This window comes from Python bivittatus, unplaced genomic scaffold (genome assembly GCF_059951505.1).
Source record: "Python bivittatus isolate LINGU-HERP-01145 unplaced genomic scaffold, Pbiv_v1 ctg000350_np1212, whole genome shotgun sequence".
NCBI lineage: Eukaryota > Metazoa > Chordata > Lepidosauria > Squamata > Pythonidae > Python > Python bivittatus.
In genome coordinates, this window is record NW_028277074.1 from 36,028,456 (window position 1) to 36,049,156 (window position 20,701).

The 20,701-nt window shown below is 37.0% G+C and overlaps 1 protein-coding gene across 6 annotated transcripts in view; it reads left to right on the plus strand.

Annotated features, from left to right (window-relative positions):
• The window catches only part of MID1 (midline 1), a 183,450-nt gene that overhangs the window by 118,176 nt on the left and 44,573 nt on the right, over positions 1-20,701 (plus strand). For 3 of the 6 annotated variants that reach the window (XM_088144936.1, XM_088144937.1, XM_007429176.3), the window contains exon 2: positions 7,397-8,112. In XM_088144936.1, coding sequence (XP_088001062.1) covers positions 7,453-8,112 — 660 coding nt within the window. In that variant the 5' untranslated portion in view covers positions 7,397-7,452. Of the gene's footprint in view, positions 1-33; positions 231-7,396; positions 8,113-20,701 lie in introns of those variants that run through there. The other 3 variants (XM_088144938.1, XM_025167263.2, XM_025167262.2) reach the window with 3 other exon arrangements.

A 20,701-nucleotide genomic window follows, 5' to 3' on the forward strand; every position in this document is an offset into this window, starting at 1 on the left:
GCATAGATTTTCCTGTTGTGCTTCAATATCAACTGTCTCCAAGTTACGCACAGTCACAGCGCTAAAAGCTTAGGATTACTGCAAGTCGAAGAGGCCACCGTAGGTCTCTCAGTTTTTTACTTTCTGAAGAGGCCACCGTAGGTCTCTCAGTTTTTTACTTTCTGACGGGGAATCAGCGTGCTCACTTATCAGCAATGTTTCAGCTAAAACATTCAGGTCAAAATCTGTTGGTGGGTATATAATGCTTAGTTGATAGTTTGAAGAGATTTTCAACATGGATATGTCCTATGCTTTTTAAAAACAAATTTGTAAAAACTTTGTGATGAATAAGCTTTATTTCTTTTAACTGTAAAGATTGCTTTTATTTTATAGAAAGGTGGACTAGTTCAAAAGAACTTTGTAATATTTCTAAATTTGATTATGCAAATAATATTCTGTTTAGATAATTGGTAATAAACTTAATGGAGCCTAGAAAAGTTGTTGGGTTACAAATGTCTGTAGGGTTATCATTCTTTGTTAAAGCTGTCAAATAAGGGACTAAGTTTATTTTTCCTGTAACTTTTTAATCTACCATTACTTGAAATCATGTAGGAGACTTGTGTTAGATATATGAAATGTATCCCTAATATTAAGTCTGTTTAAAATGGCTGTTTAATATTAGGATGTTAATCGCTAGTCATTTTTTATTATTGGTTCTTTGGCATGTTTTGTAACATCGTCCTTAACATGTTTGCTTATACATGTGATTTAATGTCTGTATCTTTGGGCATATACCATTGCATGGTAATTTAGGCATATTTTTAAGTTGTTTCTAGAAACTATTCATTGTTACTAGTATTTATGGTAAATGTATCATTTGTTGTTGTTTTTTAAAACAACCCCATATAAAATAGTTTATGGCTACGGTCCTTAAAGTACTTCTTGGCACATCTTAGTAAACAGATCATTTGGGTGGGAGGAAATTAACCCAGCACTTATATGTGCAGCAGTGTGTTTGAAATGTTTGGATCCTTTTCCTTTTGAGGTTATTATGGTGGCAGGGCAGGGTCCAAATATTTTGCTGCCTGATATTCCATGCACTTCGCATATGGAAGATGATTGGATTGGCACTGAATCTCTCTTCTAGCCAGGGATGGGACAGCACATTTTACTGTACACAGCAGCAGGCTTGTTTCGGAGCCAGACCACACTGTACAGCACCACCTCCTCTTTTCTCTCTGCTGAATGGTAAAGCCAGTCCTGAGTACTAGTTAAGGAAAAGGTTAGTTCATGATTGAATATCACTGCAGTTTTTAGTTTCTTTGATGCACCAACAGAGATCTGGTTTTACTGTTCTGTTAGACCAGTATATTTAACCACTTTATAGACACTAACACTTTTCTTTCTTTTTTGATCCATTACTCCAGGTAAACCAATTAATTGCTTGACATGGTCATCTAATAGCTTGGCTATCGAAGCCTGTACAAGTGGCTGTACAAAATGGAAAGACAATCCTGTATATAGAAGAGTTATGTTTTACAAGAGAAGTCTCTCTATATAGGTGACATAGATATAAGGGGGAAAAATCCCCTCTCACCCCTGTGGGGGTTATGTGTCTTCCTCAGTCTTGGGTTCTCTACCAGAGGCCTGGGAGTTTGAGGGTTTTGTGCACTATCTTAGCTGTTCGTAGCACTGCACTCTTCAGGACAGAGAGCTCTGGTGTTGTACCTGGAATCTGTTGGACCCACTCTCACAGCTTAGGAATCACAGCCCTGAGTGCTTCTACTACCACTAGGACCACTTTGGCCTTTACTTTCCACATTTTATCTAGTTCCTCCTTCAGGTCCTGTACTTTTCCAGCTTCTCATATTATTTCTTCCTGATGTTGCTGTCACTTACCACCGCTGTCTTCTGGTCCTTATCTACTACTGTGGTGTCTGGTTGATTGGCCAGTACCTGCCTGTCTATCTGGATCTGGAAGTCCCACAGGATCTTAGCCGTTATTCTCCACAATCTTCTGTGAAATCTCCCATCTGGATTGAGAGGGTCTAGCCCATACACTGTACAGCTGTTCCAGTACACAATGCCAGCTACTTGGTTGTGCCGATCAGTGTATGCTGTTCCTGCCTGCATCTTACAACCTGCCACTATGTGTTGGACTGTCTCTGACGCCTCTCTGCACAGTCTGCACCTTGAATCCTGTCTAGACCCCTGCTTCTATGGATCTGGTGCTTAGTGCCTGTTCTTGTGCTGCTACGATCAGTGCCTCAGTGCTGTCTTTTAGTCCAGCCCTTTCCAACTACTGGGAGGATTTCCCAATGTCAGCCACCTCAGCTATCTGTCAATGGTACATCCCATGCAGGGCCTTGTCTTGCATGGCACTTCCTCTGCTTGAGCTTCCTCCCATGCCTGTTGCTGCCTCAGGTATTCTCTCAGCAGCTCATCTTTGGGTGCCATTTTACTGATGTACTCCTGAATGCTCTGAGTTTCGTCCAGGACAGTGGCTTTGACACTCATCAGACACCACCTGCCCTCTTTCTAGCTGGTGTACAGTCTCTGGGTGTTGGACTTGGGGTGGAAACCTCCGTACATTGTGAGGAGCTTCCAGGTCTTCACATCAGCAGCCTCCATGCCCTCCTTTGGCCAGTTCACTATACTGGCAGGATATCTGATGACTGGTGGGGTGTATCTGCTGGTGGCATGGATCTTGTTCTTCCCATTGAGCTGGCTCTTTAGGACCTCTCTTATCCTTTGGTGGTGCTTGAACGTTGCTGTTTTCCTTGCCTCCTCCTCATGGTTCCCATGTGACTGTGATACCAAGGTACTTGTAGCTGGTCTGTATGTCTGCTATGTGGCCTGCTTGTAGTTTCTACCCATCAGTCTTAACTACCTTCTCTCTACCATCCAGCCACACTTCTCCAGTCCAAATGACATCCCAGTGTCCTCACTGTAGATCTATGTCAGGTGGATCAGTGAGTTGATGTCTTGTTCACTCTTAGCATACAGGTTGATGTCATCCATGTAGAGGAGGTGAGTGATGGTAGTTCCACTCTTCAACTTGTATCCATATCCAGTCCTTGTGATTAGCTGGGTGAGGCGGTTCAAGCCTATGCAGAACAGCAGCAGGGACAGTGCACCAGCTTGGTCTATGCCACACTTGATGGCCACTTGTGTGAACTGTATTGAGTTGACTTCCAGTGTTGTCTTCCACAGTTCCATTGAGTTCTCGAGGAAGATTCTTAGTGTCCTGTTGACTTTATATAGTGTCAGGCATTCACAGATCCATGTTTGTGGCATTGAGTCGTACGCTTCACAATCCAGGTTGTGCTCAGATTGGTCTGCCTAGTTGTTGAGTCTCGGGCAACTGCTCTATCTAAGAGCAGTTGCTGTTTTGAGCCTCTGGTGTCGTTTCCAATGCAGTGTTCTGAGCTGTGCTCATGTAGTGGCCCATATGGTCCTGTAGCTTGGCAGCTATGATGCCTGATAGGACTTCCATGTTGCAGGAGGCCGGTCGTTGAACAATGCTGTTCCCTTGTGGGGATCTTTCATAATTAGCACTGTCCTTCCTTGTGTTAGCCAGTGTGGGTGGGAGCCTACTGCTAGCAACTAGTTCATCTGTGCGGCTAGGCGTTCATGCACTGCTGTTAGTTTCTTTAGCCAGTAGGTGTGGTTCATGTCCATGCCAGCTGCTGTCCAACTCTTCATGTTTCTGACCCGCTGTTGGATGTCTGCTACTGTGATGGTGACTAGTTCATGTTCTGGGAGATTGCTGTGGTCTGCTCTCCCGTTCTGCAGCCACTTTGCACTGGTGTTATGTGTCTTCTTTTTCTCCCAGTACTGTCCAGTTTCTGCTGTTGGTGGTTCTGCTGTTATTGTGTTGTTGCACTGCAATTGGGAGTACACATTGGATGGTTCTTTGGAGAACAAGGCATTTATATTCTTGGCCTCTACTTCTGTAGTGTATCTCCTTATCCTGGCAGCCAATGTTGTGAGCCTTTGTTTAGCAGTCTCTAGGGCTTCAGATGGAGTCAGGCCCTTGTATTTTTTCAGTAGACAAGTCTTATCCTTAATCTCCACACCCTTCTGTAATTCCACCAGCTGACTAACCTGTCTCTGAGTTGCCTTGATCATAGCCTCCAACCTCATTTTCCGGGGGGTATGTACTGCTGTTTTTCTTCATTATGTAGCCAAGCATCTCCAGGATTACAGCGGCTCCAGCATTACAGCAGCTGCATATACAGCATATACCAGTTCATTGGTTTGAGTTATGGTGGTAGTAGGGATTGTCATGAGGGCTCTATTGGCATCTTCTAGCATACTATCTGATGGTACTTTTCCACTGAGCCTTGGTAATTGGTCTCAAGGGTTGACTATAGCTAGTTTATCCATGATCTTAGGCCTCATATCAGCTGATATGTCTGTAATGGAGAGGGTGGCAGTGACGTTCCAGCTTCAGGTGTTGACTGCACATCCACTTAATCTTCCGGATCTTCTTGAGTCCGGGATGTAATGTGTAGTTGGTCTATCTAAAATTATGACAGAAGCTTTCTCTTCGCTATTGAAGCATTAGGTAACTAGCTGTTTCTCAGTTAGTGTGGATGTAGGTCTTCTGTCCATCCATAGTTCCCTCACACATTTCATATATCTCCTCTCCTTAGGTCTACTGTTGTAGTAGCATTCCATCAATTCCATGTTCTCTTGTCTCGTCCATGTATGGCTTGTTCCAGTAGCCCACTTATCGTCAAATTGTCCTGGTTCCCCAACATCTGGCACAGACCTTTTTAATCCAGGCAACATTTGAGCTGGCATGACTCTCTTTCTTCATGTCACTCTCATATTAAAGGTGAAGCGTTAGGGGGTTTTTGCCCAAGGACCCCTACCCCTACTAAGGTAGGTACTAGCTGGGATTCAAACCCCAGTCTCCCACATCAGAGGGCGATGCTCTAACCACTACACTGTCTAGCCATGTGTGTGTGTTTGTGTGTATGCATATGCACACACACACATACATACAGAGAGAAATAGACATATACATGTATAGGTTTTGGAAAAATATTTTATTCTTATTTAATTTGTGTGTATGTGAATGCAAGAGCATCACTGAGACAGAAGACTTTTCTTTATCTAAGATGTTTATTACTGATGAAGTTTATTGGCAGATGAACCTTTGGCAAAAATATGAGGTAACATAAATAAACATTAAATACTAGACCATGCAGTATTTGTTCAGTAGACTATAATCTTAGATATATAAACCATGCATTAGTAGAATTTTCTTTGAGATCCCAGGTTACATAAGAGGTCTTTTCTTAAGGAAACACTTTGGAATCTTTGTTTTCCTTTGTATGATTATATTGAGGACTCTGTGTCTCATAATATCTAGATTCAGAATTATTGCTGTTAATGCAGTATTGTTATACCATTGAAATCACTATACAACTACCCTACTGCACAAATTCCCCATGGAACTGTGATCCAATCTGTAATTCAATTAATAATTAACACTTAAATAGCTATTTTAAGATATTGGAATTACTAAATATGGAACTACTAAAAGACATTGTTTAAATAGTATGTGTGTGTATATGCTATAAATGTGCATTGTTTTAGGAATACAGGTTATTATTTTAATTAGGAAGCTGTACTATCTCTCCTATTGATTGCCCCTCCTTCCCCAATCCAATGATTTTTCCAGTTTACATGGTTAAAGGCTTCCTATGGAAGAGATCTGCAGTATTAAAATAACAGGGAAAGAATAAAGCAGGCAGGCTAAAGTTTCTTGAATCCAGTATTATGTGGGGGGGGGGGGGGGGTTCCGTAGTGGGGGTCATTTAAAGTTCCCCAGTTTTTTGACAAATAAGTGTGAAACCAAATGACGCATTTTTCTAATCTCTCTGGGACAAAGAATTTTCTGCCCTCCCCATGAAGTAAGTATGAATAAGCATTAGAGGCTGACTTGCAATTGGCCTCCATTGTTGAACACTTTTTTGCTATTATGGTTTGGTTGAGTTACACACGGCCTTGCCACCACTGTAACTGCATCCCTCAGTTTAATTGTGGGGAACTACTGGCAGTTCAAAGAGATTTAGCTCCAAAGCTTGCTAATGAGCATAAGGTTCCCTTCACTCTTAATGAATCAAGATTTCTATGTTAATTTTAGGCGAATAAAAAGAGAAAGTTCACACAATAGGGCAACCTTACAGTGTAAAGACTACACCATCTGAAGCTGTCCTTTTTTATGACCAACAGAGTTTAAATGGACTGTACTCTTAAGTGATAGATTTCCGTGAGGGTGAAGCATAGCTTTTGCTTATGGTTCACTGATCTGTCTGCTTATAACAGTACAAGACCTTGACAAGAGCTTAGGGAAGAAGCATAATGTGGGGCAATTCTTTCAAAATCATTTCATGTAACATCTTCAGTGAAGGAGGAAATTAAAGTAGTTTCGGTCATTTCTGAGATTGATCTTTTTCAGGGGGTGGAATGGAGGCTGCATGTTCTTGAATTCCTTGCTGAGAAAAGTAATTGTCAAGTTATGCTGCGTTGTAGCTAACCAGCAAAGCTGTTAAAAACAATATTTACAATAATATTTACACAGTAAAACAGCATTTGTACTTCATGGCTGGAAAGAACAGTAATTCTTGGCACATCCTTAGTTTTAATAAACCAAAGAAATAGGAGAAACTGAGATTTCTTTTAAAAAAAAAAATTCTCAGTTTAGCAAATAACATGACATTCCTGCCAGGTTTCTGACTCATATTACTGCAGCACAGTTTTTATTCTAATTATGATTTTTCCTCTTTCTAATCTATATTTTTTAGCATGCTATCTCATTTCACTCTTTATTTGCTCTAAAATGTTTGTATATTATTTTGTTTTGTAGTTGCAAATTCTTTTAGTTACAGATATGATACCTGCACACAAGCTAGGGGTGTCTCTTGTCCGGCAAATGCAAATAAATGTGGAGCCCAAAAGTTGTAAGGAAGTTAAGATATAACAGGCAATAAATTGACACATTTCTGTTTCCAATGCTGCTCCTGAAATCAAATTGCATTAAGACACTTGGGGAGAGGTTCAGCTGATTTCATAGTGCAATTGAGTTGAATTGCAGTAACAGATTTTGCTATGGTGGTGTTAGCGTACGTCTGTCTATACTGAATTACAGTATAGTTCCTAAATAATGTAAAAGTGCACCAAATGTCTGCCCTTGCACTGCTCTGGATCTCTTGTGATAAAAAGAAGAAATAGAAGTTTAGGGAAACATACACAGAAAATAGATTTTTAAATACCTTGATCACAAAGATGGATTCAAAACACGTCACCTTCCAGTCTGAAGATGTGGCTGGATAACTGTAAGAATATCATTTGAAACAGAATTTCCTCTCTGATCTAACTGAATATTATGCTATGCTTTCAGATAGCTGATTGGCTTCCCTGGATTTTGCTTATGACACAGGAAACCTTTGCCTGAAGATGGAAACACTGGAGTCGGAACTGACCTGCCCTATCTGTCTAGAGCTGTTTGAAGATCCATTGCTGCTGCCTTGTGCTCACAGTCTCTGTTTCAACTGTGCACATCGCATCTTGGTCTCCCAGTGTGCTACCAACGAATCAGTGGAATCTATCACCGCCTTCCAGTGCCCCACTTGTCGTTATGTCATCACCCTCAGTCAACGAGGTCTAGACGGACTGAAGCGCAACGTCACACTGCAGAATATTATAGACAGATTTCAGAAAGCTTCTGTAAGCGGGCCCAATTCTCCCAGTGAAACTCGCCGAGAGCGAGCTTTTGATAGCAACAGCATGTCATCGAGTGAAAAAGTTCTCTGCCAGTTCTGTGACCAGGATCCTGCTCAGGAAGCAGTCAAGACTTGTGTGACTTGTGAGGTATCCTACTGTGAGGAGTGCTTAAAAGCAACTCATCCAAACAAGAAGCCATTTACTGGACACCGTTTGATCGAGCCTATTCCTGACTCGCATATCAGAGGATTGATGTGTCTGGAGCATGAAGATGAGAAAGTTAACATGTATTGTGTGACTGATGACCAGTTAATCTGTGCCTTGTGTAAACTGGTTGGGAGGCATCGTGATCACCAGGTGGCCGCTCTAAGTGAACGCTATGACAAATTAAAGGTTAGTTTTGTCTTAATTAATATACTTAATATTAAGTATAGTGCTAGGTAATGAAAGATTTTTACCTTATTTGTTGTGTGGCTAATATTTGCAAGTGTATTTACCATTCTTGTATTAAATGTAACTGTGAACTTGCTAAGCCTGGCCACTGTACAAATTATCAGTTTTGAATTAGAAATAAATTAATCTGTCCCAAACTTCTAGATTTTGGTGTAGGAAATTGAAATGCTGATGCTGAAGAAAATATTATACATACTTATTCTGATTCAGTTTTTACAATTTAAAAAATCTGGTGTGTACATCCATACTGACATATTTTGAGAATGCCCAGATCACTATAGATGTAGGGTCTCCATTTCCAGTTATCTGTGGCCTGGTCTAATGACATTCAGAAAAAGAACAACATTCTGGGGACACTTTTGAAGCCCAAGATCTTAGACATTGATAAAAAAGACTTAAGGTATTGATATAACTTTAACAAAACAATCTACACTGGTTACTGTGAGTAGGTTTTACTAAGTTTAGTGGGTCTCAGTCAGAATAAAAATGTTCAGATTTACAGCTCAATTAAGGAACTTGTTTGGTCCTATTGATAAAACATCAATACCTTTTGCACCTTTGTTATTTATTGATCTAATCAGAGAAACTTTATATGAGTTTTCCGCTATATAGATGCTCATGAATAGCTTCTTTGAAATGTTTTTAATAACATTCCCACATTATGTGCAACACCAAATATGGCACCAGATCAGTATTCTTGTATTTCATTGCAAAAGGTCCTTAGGATTCTGCTTCTGTGGTTTTAGTGTGGAACAGATTTAAGTAGAATGTGTAATTCCTGTATAGTATCCATGTGTTATTTTAGCTGTCACACTAAAAGCAAAGCAGAAGACTGAAAAAGAAAATGGGAAAAACAAAAGTCCCTTCCACCAGTTCCTTTAAGGAAATACTACTGTGATTGTTTATAGAAAATTACAGCAGGCGGGGGTGGGGCAGGGGAAGAGTATTATCTTTGGCTACTGGAATTCTTATGTTGTGAACATTATATCTATACCTATCTATCTATCTGTCTATTTGTCTATCTGTCATTCAATCTATACAGATACACATATACACACACATACTGTATAATTTTACATATCTACTGTGCTTCATTAGAATATGATTTTGGAAACATTCTTAAAAGTGCACAAAAACCCTGTTTTAATATACAGTATAGTTCTTAAAAGATAGATAATGCCAGTTTGGTTTGTACTATGGCATTAGATTATAATTTAGTAATTATTAATACTTATCATTAATAAGCATTAATTAATAAAGATAATAATTTAGGTAGAAAATATATGATTAATTCCATGACATCTAAGATAATGGAACAATTAAACTGGTCTTGGATGACACCTACATAATTTCTATTACTTATTGTCTTAATCTTTTATTATTGTCCTGGTTTATGTACTGTATTTTTCTTGGAGGTTGTTTAATAGTTAATGTTGTGTTTATTGACTGGGTTTTTATTTAATGTTGAGATGCTCCATTATTGTTAGTCCTTAGGAAAGTTGCTATAAAAGACAAAAATATTTTAAAGCATATATTCACATAAAAAATTATAATAGAATGTTAGCTTTGTGTTCATGTTCGAGCCAGCTTACTATACTACCACTTAAATCTTATTTCAGCCTCTTCTCTGTTACATGAATAACCCTGTATATCAGCAGTTCTGGCATGCCTTCTAGATCTGCTAGGTTATAGTTTATAGGTGTTTATTGCATATCTCGGTATACAATTAGTAAATTAAAAAAGCATCTGTTTAAACAACAGTAGCATTTTGTAGCAGAATTCACATGCACTCATTGATACACAAACATGGACAGGCTTGTGATTTATTTCAGAGATTCATTTGACTAATCTTTGTAGATCATTCATTTACATTTTAAAGCTAACCTGGTCAACTCCAAAAATTTTAACTTCAGATACTTAAATTTGCACTTTTATATCTAATCCCTGTGGGATTGTCAGCCCCACATGATTTGCAGATATTAGATTTTCTCAAATGTGGGACATCTCATTCTTTTTAATTAATTGCTCCTGTTTACTATAGGGAACTCCAGCCAATTCTGACATTTACAACTGTACACCAGTTTGGTCATTTAATATTAGGTACATTGCATATTCAAGTTTAAAAACTCAGCGCATAGATACTCTTTAGCAAAGTCAAATAATCTTGCTGTAGATGAATAACATATTTCTTTTTTTACTTAAATTTCTGGCTTACATGCTGTTTCAGTTGTAACCAATTCTAAGTGGCATACTGTATATTCTGTACCAATAAAAAGGGTTAAAACAATACCACCTAATATACATAATTATATTATCAGTTTCATTGCACTGATGAACACATTTTCATCAGTGTATATAATCATTTACAGAATATCTACTTTCAGCCCCACAGGTTTCCTGAAACAACATGGCCTTCCTAAATCTGAACAGAGTTCAAGCTACTCTAACCCTTAGGGAAATCCTGTTACACAGGAGAGGGTAGAAGTGGAGAACAAGTGATTTCATGGTCCATGAATATGGCACTCATGGAAAACAGGGATTCAATGAGAGTAAATTCTTCCATATATTACTGGACTGGCAGATACAACTGGTTCTGAGCAATGTAGGGCTTTAACAATGACAACCAGTAACTGGGGTAGCACTTGGAAGCCAACCAGCAACCACTGGTTGCTCTCAAAGTCATAGGGCTACCCAGGCAAAGCAGGATCACAAACTATAACTGATCACATGTTTATATTTTGGTAATCAGAATCCATAATGATGAATTTGCTATGTTGATAGTAATAGTATATAATTGTAGAATTAGTGATTTATAAATTTGTGGGCATTTTGATTTTGTATTCTCTTCAACAGCAGCATCCTTGCAATCTTTGGAAATCACTTTTAAAGTTAAAAAAAAAAAAAGAATTTTGTCAGGCAGTAATGGTATGTTCTTAGGTGAAAGTCAATAGACATTCCAATGACTACATACAAGCTGCTTGATCATATTCAGTTGGTCCCCAAAATATATTTTTCTTTTTGATATTACAGTATTCCAGTTGTTCAATAATAAATCTGTGGTGAGGGATGAATAGTATAAATACATTCAAATTAGTATTATTTTTTGGGCAATCAAAATATATATTACATTTTTATGATAAATGAATGTTTGTAAGATACATGCATTTTTGATTGGTTTTAAAAGATAATTTTCTAAATTTTGGGGGCTTTTTCTTGTTTATGTTGAATGAAGTAAATACACTGTCCTGTATGAAATGTAGTGAAAGAATACATTTTGTATAGCTTGTAAAATCTGATGCTAAGAAGTCCATGCAGTTTTCTTGGCAGAAGTACAAAAAGTGGTTTGCCACTGTCTTCTTCCAGGATGTGAACGGTATACCAATTAATCAGATTAACAGAGGCTTGTTAAGAGCTAATTTACCTTATTATTAATAGCTAATACCAGAAATGATAATTGTCCTTTACTGATCTCTGTAAATTTAAACATTATCATTTACAGCGAGTCCTGCTGCTGCCACTACTACTACTACTACTGTTGTGGTTATCTGTGGCACAAACTTTCATGAATTCTAATCCAGCAAAATATTTGGGATAATATGCTATGAGGCTTCTTATTTTTGTTGTGAAAGAGACTAAAGGGCTAATAGAATAGCATTTATGCATTTGGCAGTTATGAAATTGGCTTTTTAAAAGTGAGTAATGGATGCAGGGGCAAAGATTAGCTCCAGAACATAACCCAGGAAGAAGTGTGGGGAATTTTAACTGTTTATTTTTACTGCCATGCTAATCCAGATTAGTAGGGGCTTCTGCATGCCTGCTATTTGCATTGGAAGAAAAAATTCCTTCTATGAGAATAGACGCTGGGTCCCTCTGCCTGATATCTGTATTGGAAACCAATTTAGCTAGATAACAGATTATGAAGCAAAAGGTTAATGCAGATTTCCATGCCATTTTGTTTTTTTTTAAAGCCATTTATTAAATTGCTAATTGTGTGAATGGTGCTTTGTGTAGTTGCTTTGGAAGATACTGTACTTAATACCTGGGTGAAAGAGGATAATGTTGATTCAGGAAACTATCAAGTTTTGTGTTGATTTGGAATGATATTAAATGACATAATCCAGTATCATGCAAGCAGAAACCTGCTCATGTAATGGAATTCTCCTTCCTTGTGGCTGTCCCAAATTCGTTTTCACTTCCACCAGTGGAACTGACAGCCAAACAATTTAATTGGATTACCCAAAGTCAATTGCATTAGTTTTCTTTTTCCTTTCCTAAATTTATTGTAGACTTTGGCCATGTTTTGTAGTGTTTAAAAAATGCAACTTGTACTGCCTGACAACCATTGAAAGAATGAATGACTATAGGATTGCAATTCTGAACACAATTATTAAGGAAAAAAATCCTACCCCACAGCCTGGGAATTATGTCTGAGTACAGGTAGTCCCCAGGTTAAGAATGTCCGGTTTACAGACAACTCATAGTTAAGAATAGAGTTGATTATAGCAAAAATCGAGTTAAATACCCAATGGTTCGAGTTAATTACACAATACTACGTACGCAGTATTATACAAAAATACTGTTCAGGCTTACATACAAATTCAATTTAAGAACCAACCTTGGGAATGGAACTCGTTCTTAAACTGGGGACTCCCTGTAAATATGTTTGGGTTGTGTTACTCCTTAAGGAGGCTTCTACATATTTAAATGTTTTATCTTAAAACAGCCCCATTATCAGTTTATTTGGGTTTGTAAATTATTGAAAATTTCCTGCATTTTAACTGTACAGCAACTGATCCTTGTTGATGAGCAGTGTTTGGGTGTCAAACTATACTAATTACTGACATTCTGTCCCAGCAGTGTTGCTAATTATTTAAACAATATTTCATCCTTCATTAACCAGAAAACAAAAGATGTCATTGCAATCTAGCTCCTTTTGTGGTAAAATGAAACGGTTTAATTAGGAGCTCTGTACACTTGTCTGATTGAGGCATGCAAGGCTACACTGGGTTAACAGTGAATGTAATAGCCATTAATTGTGAAAATCTGAAAAGGAGTATAAAAGAGATGGCACTTTAAGAAAGCACTAAGCCATTTCACCTCTTGCTAGTGCCCCTGTGAGTTAGGAGTGCATGACCTTGATACACATAGTGGGTTGTGAAGAAAAATCCTATTTTAAAAAATAGAAGGCAAGTGCTTGCATTTAACTTGTGGAAATAATATCCAGATGTGTCATGTGTATTGTGTGTGTTAATTATACAGAAAGAATTTGCAGTAAGTAAGATTTTAATTACAGCATATATGTGTAACAGATGTGCAAATGGCAGGGAGATAGAGAGATTAGATAGATAGATAGATAGATAGATAGATAGATAGATAGATAGATAGATAGATAGATAGATTGATTGATTCTTGTGCACATTATCTTAACATAATTAAAAAATATATCACTGTGGTCATTACATTAATGTTATTTATACTTGGTTTTTCAAGTCATTGTTAAGGCATTAATTTATGTTAGTTAGGAGCCAGTGAGTTGAGCTTAGTTCCTCATCACTCTAACTTCTATCCAGCAATAATTCATAGAACTCCCAAGAACCTTCTACTAATAGGTGCTATCCATATTTGTCATCTTTCTCTTTTTCAGATTTCCTCAGCTTTGCTGAAAATACTATTTTTTCCTAGAGTTTTATTCCTGAGCATTGCCTCAAGGAACAATAATTTTATAGTCCCAATTTTGAAAGATAATATTTCCATCTTCCTTTAACTTCATTTATATCCACTAAATATCTTCCTTGATTACTCTTTAGTACTTCTACCATGGATGGATGGATGGATGGATGGATGGATGGATGGATGGATGGATGGATGGATAGATAGATAGATAGATAGATAGATAGATAGATAGATAGATAGATAGATAGATAGATAGATAGATAGATAGGTTCTGCTGTCAGTTCTCTGACCTTTTTAAAAAGATATCTTGTTACTTTTTTCTTGGTATATTCATCTGTTTGTTGACCACCTTGATGTGATCCATTTCTTGATTCTTTGTTGTTAGAATTGGAAATCTCCCTTAGTTGCCCACATTGTCCTTGTTGCCCAGCACTTCATCTCTATTTTTCTCTGATTGATGTGATACCTGGCTCTGAAATTATTTTCAAAATTTTGGAAATACTTGTTTTCATTTTGACTTCACAGTCTCTTTATCTTCTCAGCTTTTCTTTTGCTTAATTTAAGCATACTGAATCTCTTTCTTAGACTGATTGTATATTTTTACTATAATTCTCACATCTTGCCTGTATAGCTGTCCTTTTTAATTTTCAAACTTCACCTGTTTACTTGACACAATAATCCTGGTTTATTCTGCATCCTACACCTGGAAGTGCCTTGGATGACAGGTTTACATTGCTGTATGTTGTGTTTTCTATTATGTAATCGGTTGGAGCCCAGTGTTGTTCCTCCAATAATATTTATGTGTAGACCCCGTATTGCTTAAAACAGATATTGGTCATAATCAAAGAAACTTAGTTAATTCATCTCTTGCATTATTGCATTTAACTATACAAAGTTTCCTTTGATTGCACATTCCTCCATTTCTCCATCTTTTGCATTTCAAACATAATTAATAGCATCAGGTCCCTTCTTGATGGCACTTCTTGCAATTTGAAATTGCATTCCTCAGTGACTTCCTCCTTTATTTCTAAAGGTGTGTGTTTATATTCATTATATATCCACTAATTTTGATAGATATGATTCTGTCATTTATTCAGTTATAGCTGACCTAGACTTGGCAAATTCCTTTCTGAGCATCCTTGTCTGTACAGTCTCATGTCCTGGATAGTAATCATATAATGATTTGATTTAAAGTAACCTATTCTAATCCATTTAAGTTCACTTATTCCTAAAACATAAAATTATATATACTTTATTTCTATTTTGACAATTTTAATTTTCCTTGGTTCATGCTTTTTACATTCCATATTCCATCTGTATGTGTCTCTGGCTGGGGAATTCTGGGAGTTGAAGTTCACACATCTGGAAATTGCTAAGCTTGGGAAACAGTAAGCCAACCATTTTTCATCTGAAAAATATTAGAGACATGTATACAAAGTTGCTCTGAGTCCTCAGTGACTTCAAGTTGTGGGATATTTTCTTTCTCATCTAATTTATGGATATCATTTGAAAATCATCATACTTAAATAAGAGATATCAAAATCAACAGCAGCAGAATGATTCAATTTATATATTCATCTGTTGGAAGACAAACTCTGGCAAGTATGGTCCTTCTGGGAAATTCCTGATTTGTCTTTTTGACTTGACCTTCTCCTTTAGCTGGTAGAGGAAAGCACAACAGAATAAGTATTCTTGGCTTGATATTAACCAGTTAGGAAGACTTAACTGGTAAATTAAAAATAGTAGAAACATTTTGGGAAAGTGACCCTGAAATGCTGGAATTCTTTATATTAAAGAAACCTAAAGCTGAGGGTAGTCAACTATGTTACTTGAATTTTGAGAAACTGGATTTCAATGAAATCAAAGCATTAATACTTACATAGCAGAAAAACCAAGTGGGGAAAAATACTTATCATGAGAAGGTTCCTAAAAGAATGATACTGAGCACAATTACAAATAATTTTGAGGAAAAATAGAACAAATCTGAAAAAGAACTTTTTGAACTTTTGAACTGAATCTGAACTTTTTCATTGTGCTGAAAAAGACAGTGCTGTTACACAAAATGTTTTCTGCATATCTGAAAAAAACACATATATAAGAATCGAAAGAGAGACGGGTCACCCAGAAAGAGTACATACAGATGTTTATAATAGCCCAGAATTTTAAAAATTGCAAAATGAGCAGGTTTGGCAAAGGATGCAAAGAACAACAAAAGGACTCCTTCATATTAATCATTTTCACATTAAAAGTAACTTTTAAGAATCAGCATATCAACTATTCAGTGAAGATGGTAGATTAAGAGAAACATGCAGACATAATATATGCAAAACATTTAATATGTTCATTGGTAAGTTAAAGAATAGGCTCAGGGGCATGTCTTTTAGTTGAATTCACATTTGGTTCTTCATCAGACTGGATGGTGGTATCAAGTGGGGTGCCATCTTTCAAGATTCTTATTAATAATATTCAAAATAATCCTGATAGGGAAATTACCTGAACATGACAGAATACAGTTTAATAGAGACAAATCAAGAAGACCTCTTTCCAAGATAACAGAGTTCTTTGTTTAGGACAAAGAAATAACTTCCACAGATATAGGATGGTGACTTTCTAGTAATAGTTATGTGTAAAAAAATGTAGCTGTAGTTGATCCCAATATGAATGTGAGTTAGCAGTGTAACGTGACTCTGAAAAATGCAAACACAGTAGGTTCCATCAACATTATCCAATGTTGACTACATGTTCAATTCTGGGCATTATACTTTAGGAAAGTTTCAAATGAGATGGGCAATAAGGAAAATCAGTGGATTAGAAACTAAATCCTATGAAGATAGATTGAGAGAACTAGGGACTTATTGAGATTTTGTAAAAAAAAAACAATAGTTACAGGATTTCTTTTTATTTAAAGGCTAAAGACCGCTGTTAACATGCAAGATATTTGCTTAAGCCATATTTTTTTCATTTGTGCATTCTGACATAACCCTTAATTTGCTTTCTGATGGGAGCGTTATAACTGTTCATTTGAGAACTCTATTTAAATTAAAATGTTAATTGCTTAGGAAATTATATAGTTTAGATAAAATTTAAAAGCGATTTATGATTTAACTATGTTTCCTGTAAAATGGTACATTCTATTGCAAAGAAGCCAATTCTAAATAGATTAAACTATTTGCTTTTCACATCCTGTCTGAGTCACATCTGGCATATGAGGTTGAAAGGGAAATGAGGTCAGAAAACTATGAAATATTTTCCATAAACTAAGAAGACAAAAAGATAAGAAATCACAACTGACTCTTTATTCAACAAATTCAATTTGAATAAAGTTATGCTTCTCTAGCATGTATCAACACTTATCTATAGAGGATGTGGTAATATTTGTAAACTATAGAAATTATGTTAAGGTCTATGTTGAAAATTATTGCATTTCTCAATGGACTATACTTGTTTGCAGATTTGCTGTTCTTAGATTTAATAATATGCACACTATTTTCAGAAAGTAGTTTACTTACTGTATATTGCTTTATGGTCTCATAAATAATCTAGTACAAAACACAAGCTAGACAAGTTGTCCTGAATTTTCCATTCCTTAAATAACAAATATATAGGGGCCTTACAATATTATATTTCACTGAGTGCACAGCTAATAATATCCCCTTCTCTTTTGACTGGTTTTCTTTGATTACCATTTTCCACTACATCCCTGATCTGTCCTCTTTTCTGAAGGCCCCTTTACCTTCAGCAGGTCTGAATCTGGTCTGGAGATCTCCTGTTTGGAATTCCCCTTGTATGTACATCCTTGCTCAAATGCAGGAATTCAAGGTGGTTTTATAGCTTTTCTACTCTTCCTATAGCACAGTTGTTTAGATTAATATTAAACTACATGTTTTCCTCCACTTACGACCATTCATTTAGCAACCATTCAAAGTTATGACAGCACTGAAAAAAATGACTTATGACCGGTCCTTGCGCTTATGACTGTTGCAGCATCCCCATGGATATGTGATCACAATCCAGGCGCTTGGCAACCATTGTGCATTTATGATAGTTGCAGCATCCTGCGGTCACATGATCGCCATTTGCAACCTTCCCAGTTGGCTTCTGAAAAGCAAAGTCAATGGGGAAGCCGGCTGGGAAGGTCACAAGTTGGGGTCACATGATATTTTGCTTAACGACTGTGATTCATTTAACGACTGCAGCAAAAAAGGTCATAAAATTGGGTCACTGCACTGCTTAACAAACTTTCCAGTCCCTATTGTGGTCATAAGTTTAGGACTACCTGTATTAGTCTTATTCAGGCATTGGCTTGAATGTCTGATGGCTGGAGTCTACAATGTTTTTAGCACAAAAATTTGAATCCATTATAACAGCCCTATGGCTGGTATGAGAGCTAGTTTGGTGTAGTGGTTAAGGCACCAGGCTAGAAACCGGGACACTGTGAGTTCTAGTCCCACCTTAGGCAAAAGCCAGCTGGGTGACCTTGGACCAGTCACTCTCTCTTAGCCTTAGGAAGCAGTCAGTGGCAAACCACCTCTGAAATCTTGCCACGCAAACTGCAGGGACTAGCCCCTGAAGTTGCCAGGAGTCAACACTGACTCAAAGGCACAATCTCTCTCTGTCTCTCTCTCTCTCTCTCTCCCCCCCCCCATCCATCCATCCATCCATCCATCCATCCATCCATCCATCCATCCTATATGGCTGGTATGGTGAGAGGAGTAGGACACCAATTCATAAATTATTGCCATGCTGATGCGATCAGTTCCAAAGCAAGTGTTAGATGGGATGGGGTGGTGTCCATTGGCTCATAGAATATTCATTGGAGATTCAAGGAGTGCAGTTGAGGCTCACTGCATATCTCACATATCTTGTCTCTTCTTCAGACTTTCTTATCCTGCTTATGATCAGGATTCCCAGTTATGGGGAAGCATTTATATATATTTAGCCTGGGGTGAAACTAGGAATGTTGTTCAGGCCTTTGGACTAAATGAGGCATATATGCATAGGTCAGAGAGTGTAAGACTTGGATGCTCATCCTGTATTCATTGTTAGTCCTTATATATTTTGACAGATTCATCCAATTGAACTGATTGCATATTGTATGCAAGCCAGTTTGGTTTTTGTTTTTTACACTCCTTTTCCATGAAATGACGTCTTAAAACAGGATTTTGAACAATCATATCTGATTATTTTTGTTGCAGTGGAGGCAGTGTTTTTCTTATAAGCCTGATGGACTAAAGGTTGAGCCTCACGTTATCCAGTTAGGTTCAGGATGCCTAAGTCAGGTAGTTAGTCAGCAACCAATCTAAAAAAAATTGCTCCTATTTGAACTGAATTACTAACTCAGCATTTCAGTTTCCTGAGAATTCAGCAACAATCATAATGTAAACTATCCAAGATATTCTTAAATTAAATAAACATGCCATTGCTGTTGCCTAACTTGTTCCTACCTTCAAATATCCAAATCATAAACAATGAGAAAAGTATTACTAATTTTAGTCAGTCATATTAAAAATACAGAAATGAGCTTAAATTTGTTAGTCTCAAATGTACTGGCATTTTAATTGATTGGGAATGTAGGATCCTACTGCATTTTCATACCCTTTAGTTGATGAATGATCAGGTCTATAAGTCTTAAAACATGTAAACAAAATGCTTTCCCATCAAAGCGATAAAGTGTAAAGTGTGGAAATTGAATGAGCCCCTCAAGTGAAGTTTGATTCTTTGTGACTACCTGAACACAACCACACAGTTTTTTTGACAGTGAAATTTAACTGGTTTTCCACCACTTTCTTCAGAGATGTTTTTCAATTTCCCACTCCTACAACCTCTGTATTCCCTGAGTAGCCAAAACTGTTTAGCTTCCAAGTCCAGACAAGACTTGGTCCATATTGTTAATTTTGCATTGTGCCTAATGGTACATTGGTTAAAATCACTGACAACTTAAAAACTCAATAGATCAAGGCTAATTTGAACAAATGAGCACATTATTTTGTTCTGACTACCTTGTACATTTGATGTTCTCTTTCATTAAGGAAAGGAAAGTCTGGTTGTTCTTATAATGACAGACTTAAGAACTGATTTTTTTCAAAACTTGTGCATTTATAGTTTTAATATCTACAAAGAGAAGAAAGGGTGATTAATTGCATACACACACATATAGATAGATAGATATTCATTCTTGCACTCTAATGAAAACACTAACTTCAGTTGCCATATAAAATGGATTTTGTTGTATATTGCATATTACTAATCTGCTGTCATGTGTTTCACTTACTGTAGAGAAATGTGATTTCTTCCAGAGAACATCACATAAATATCAGAATTGGTATTTCACTACACTGTCTCTCTTGAGTTGACTACTAATTTCTATGAGGAGTATCAGAGTCAAAATATTACTTCTGATTGCCTGCTGCTTTGCATATTCCTGTAGTAAGTACTAGGACTGTGAGACCATTGGAGGGGCCCTTTGAACTGACTCCTCAAAACACTGATCCATATCTCCATTAAGGCTTGGATCAGCATGTCCCCATGCTGTCTGAGTATATGTATTGTTTGAAATGTATGATAAAAACATACATAGGTAAAGCAAAGCAAATGATTTGCACAACCATAGTAAATGTTCAGAACTGTGTAAACCCTTTCTTTTTCTGTTTATGTACTTTTGATATATAATTACTGAGGAATTCAAATTTACAGGTAGTCCCCAGTTTAAGAATTAGTTCTGTTCCCAAAGTCTGTCCTTAAGTTTAATTTGTATGTAAGCCGGGATGGTATTATTATATAATACTGTATAAATAGTATTGTATAATTAACTCGAACCACTGTATTTAATTCAAATTTTGCTACAATGGTCTCCTTA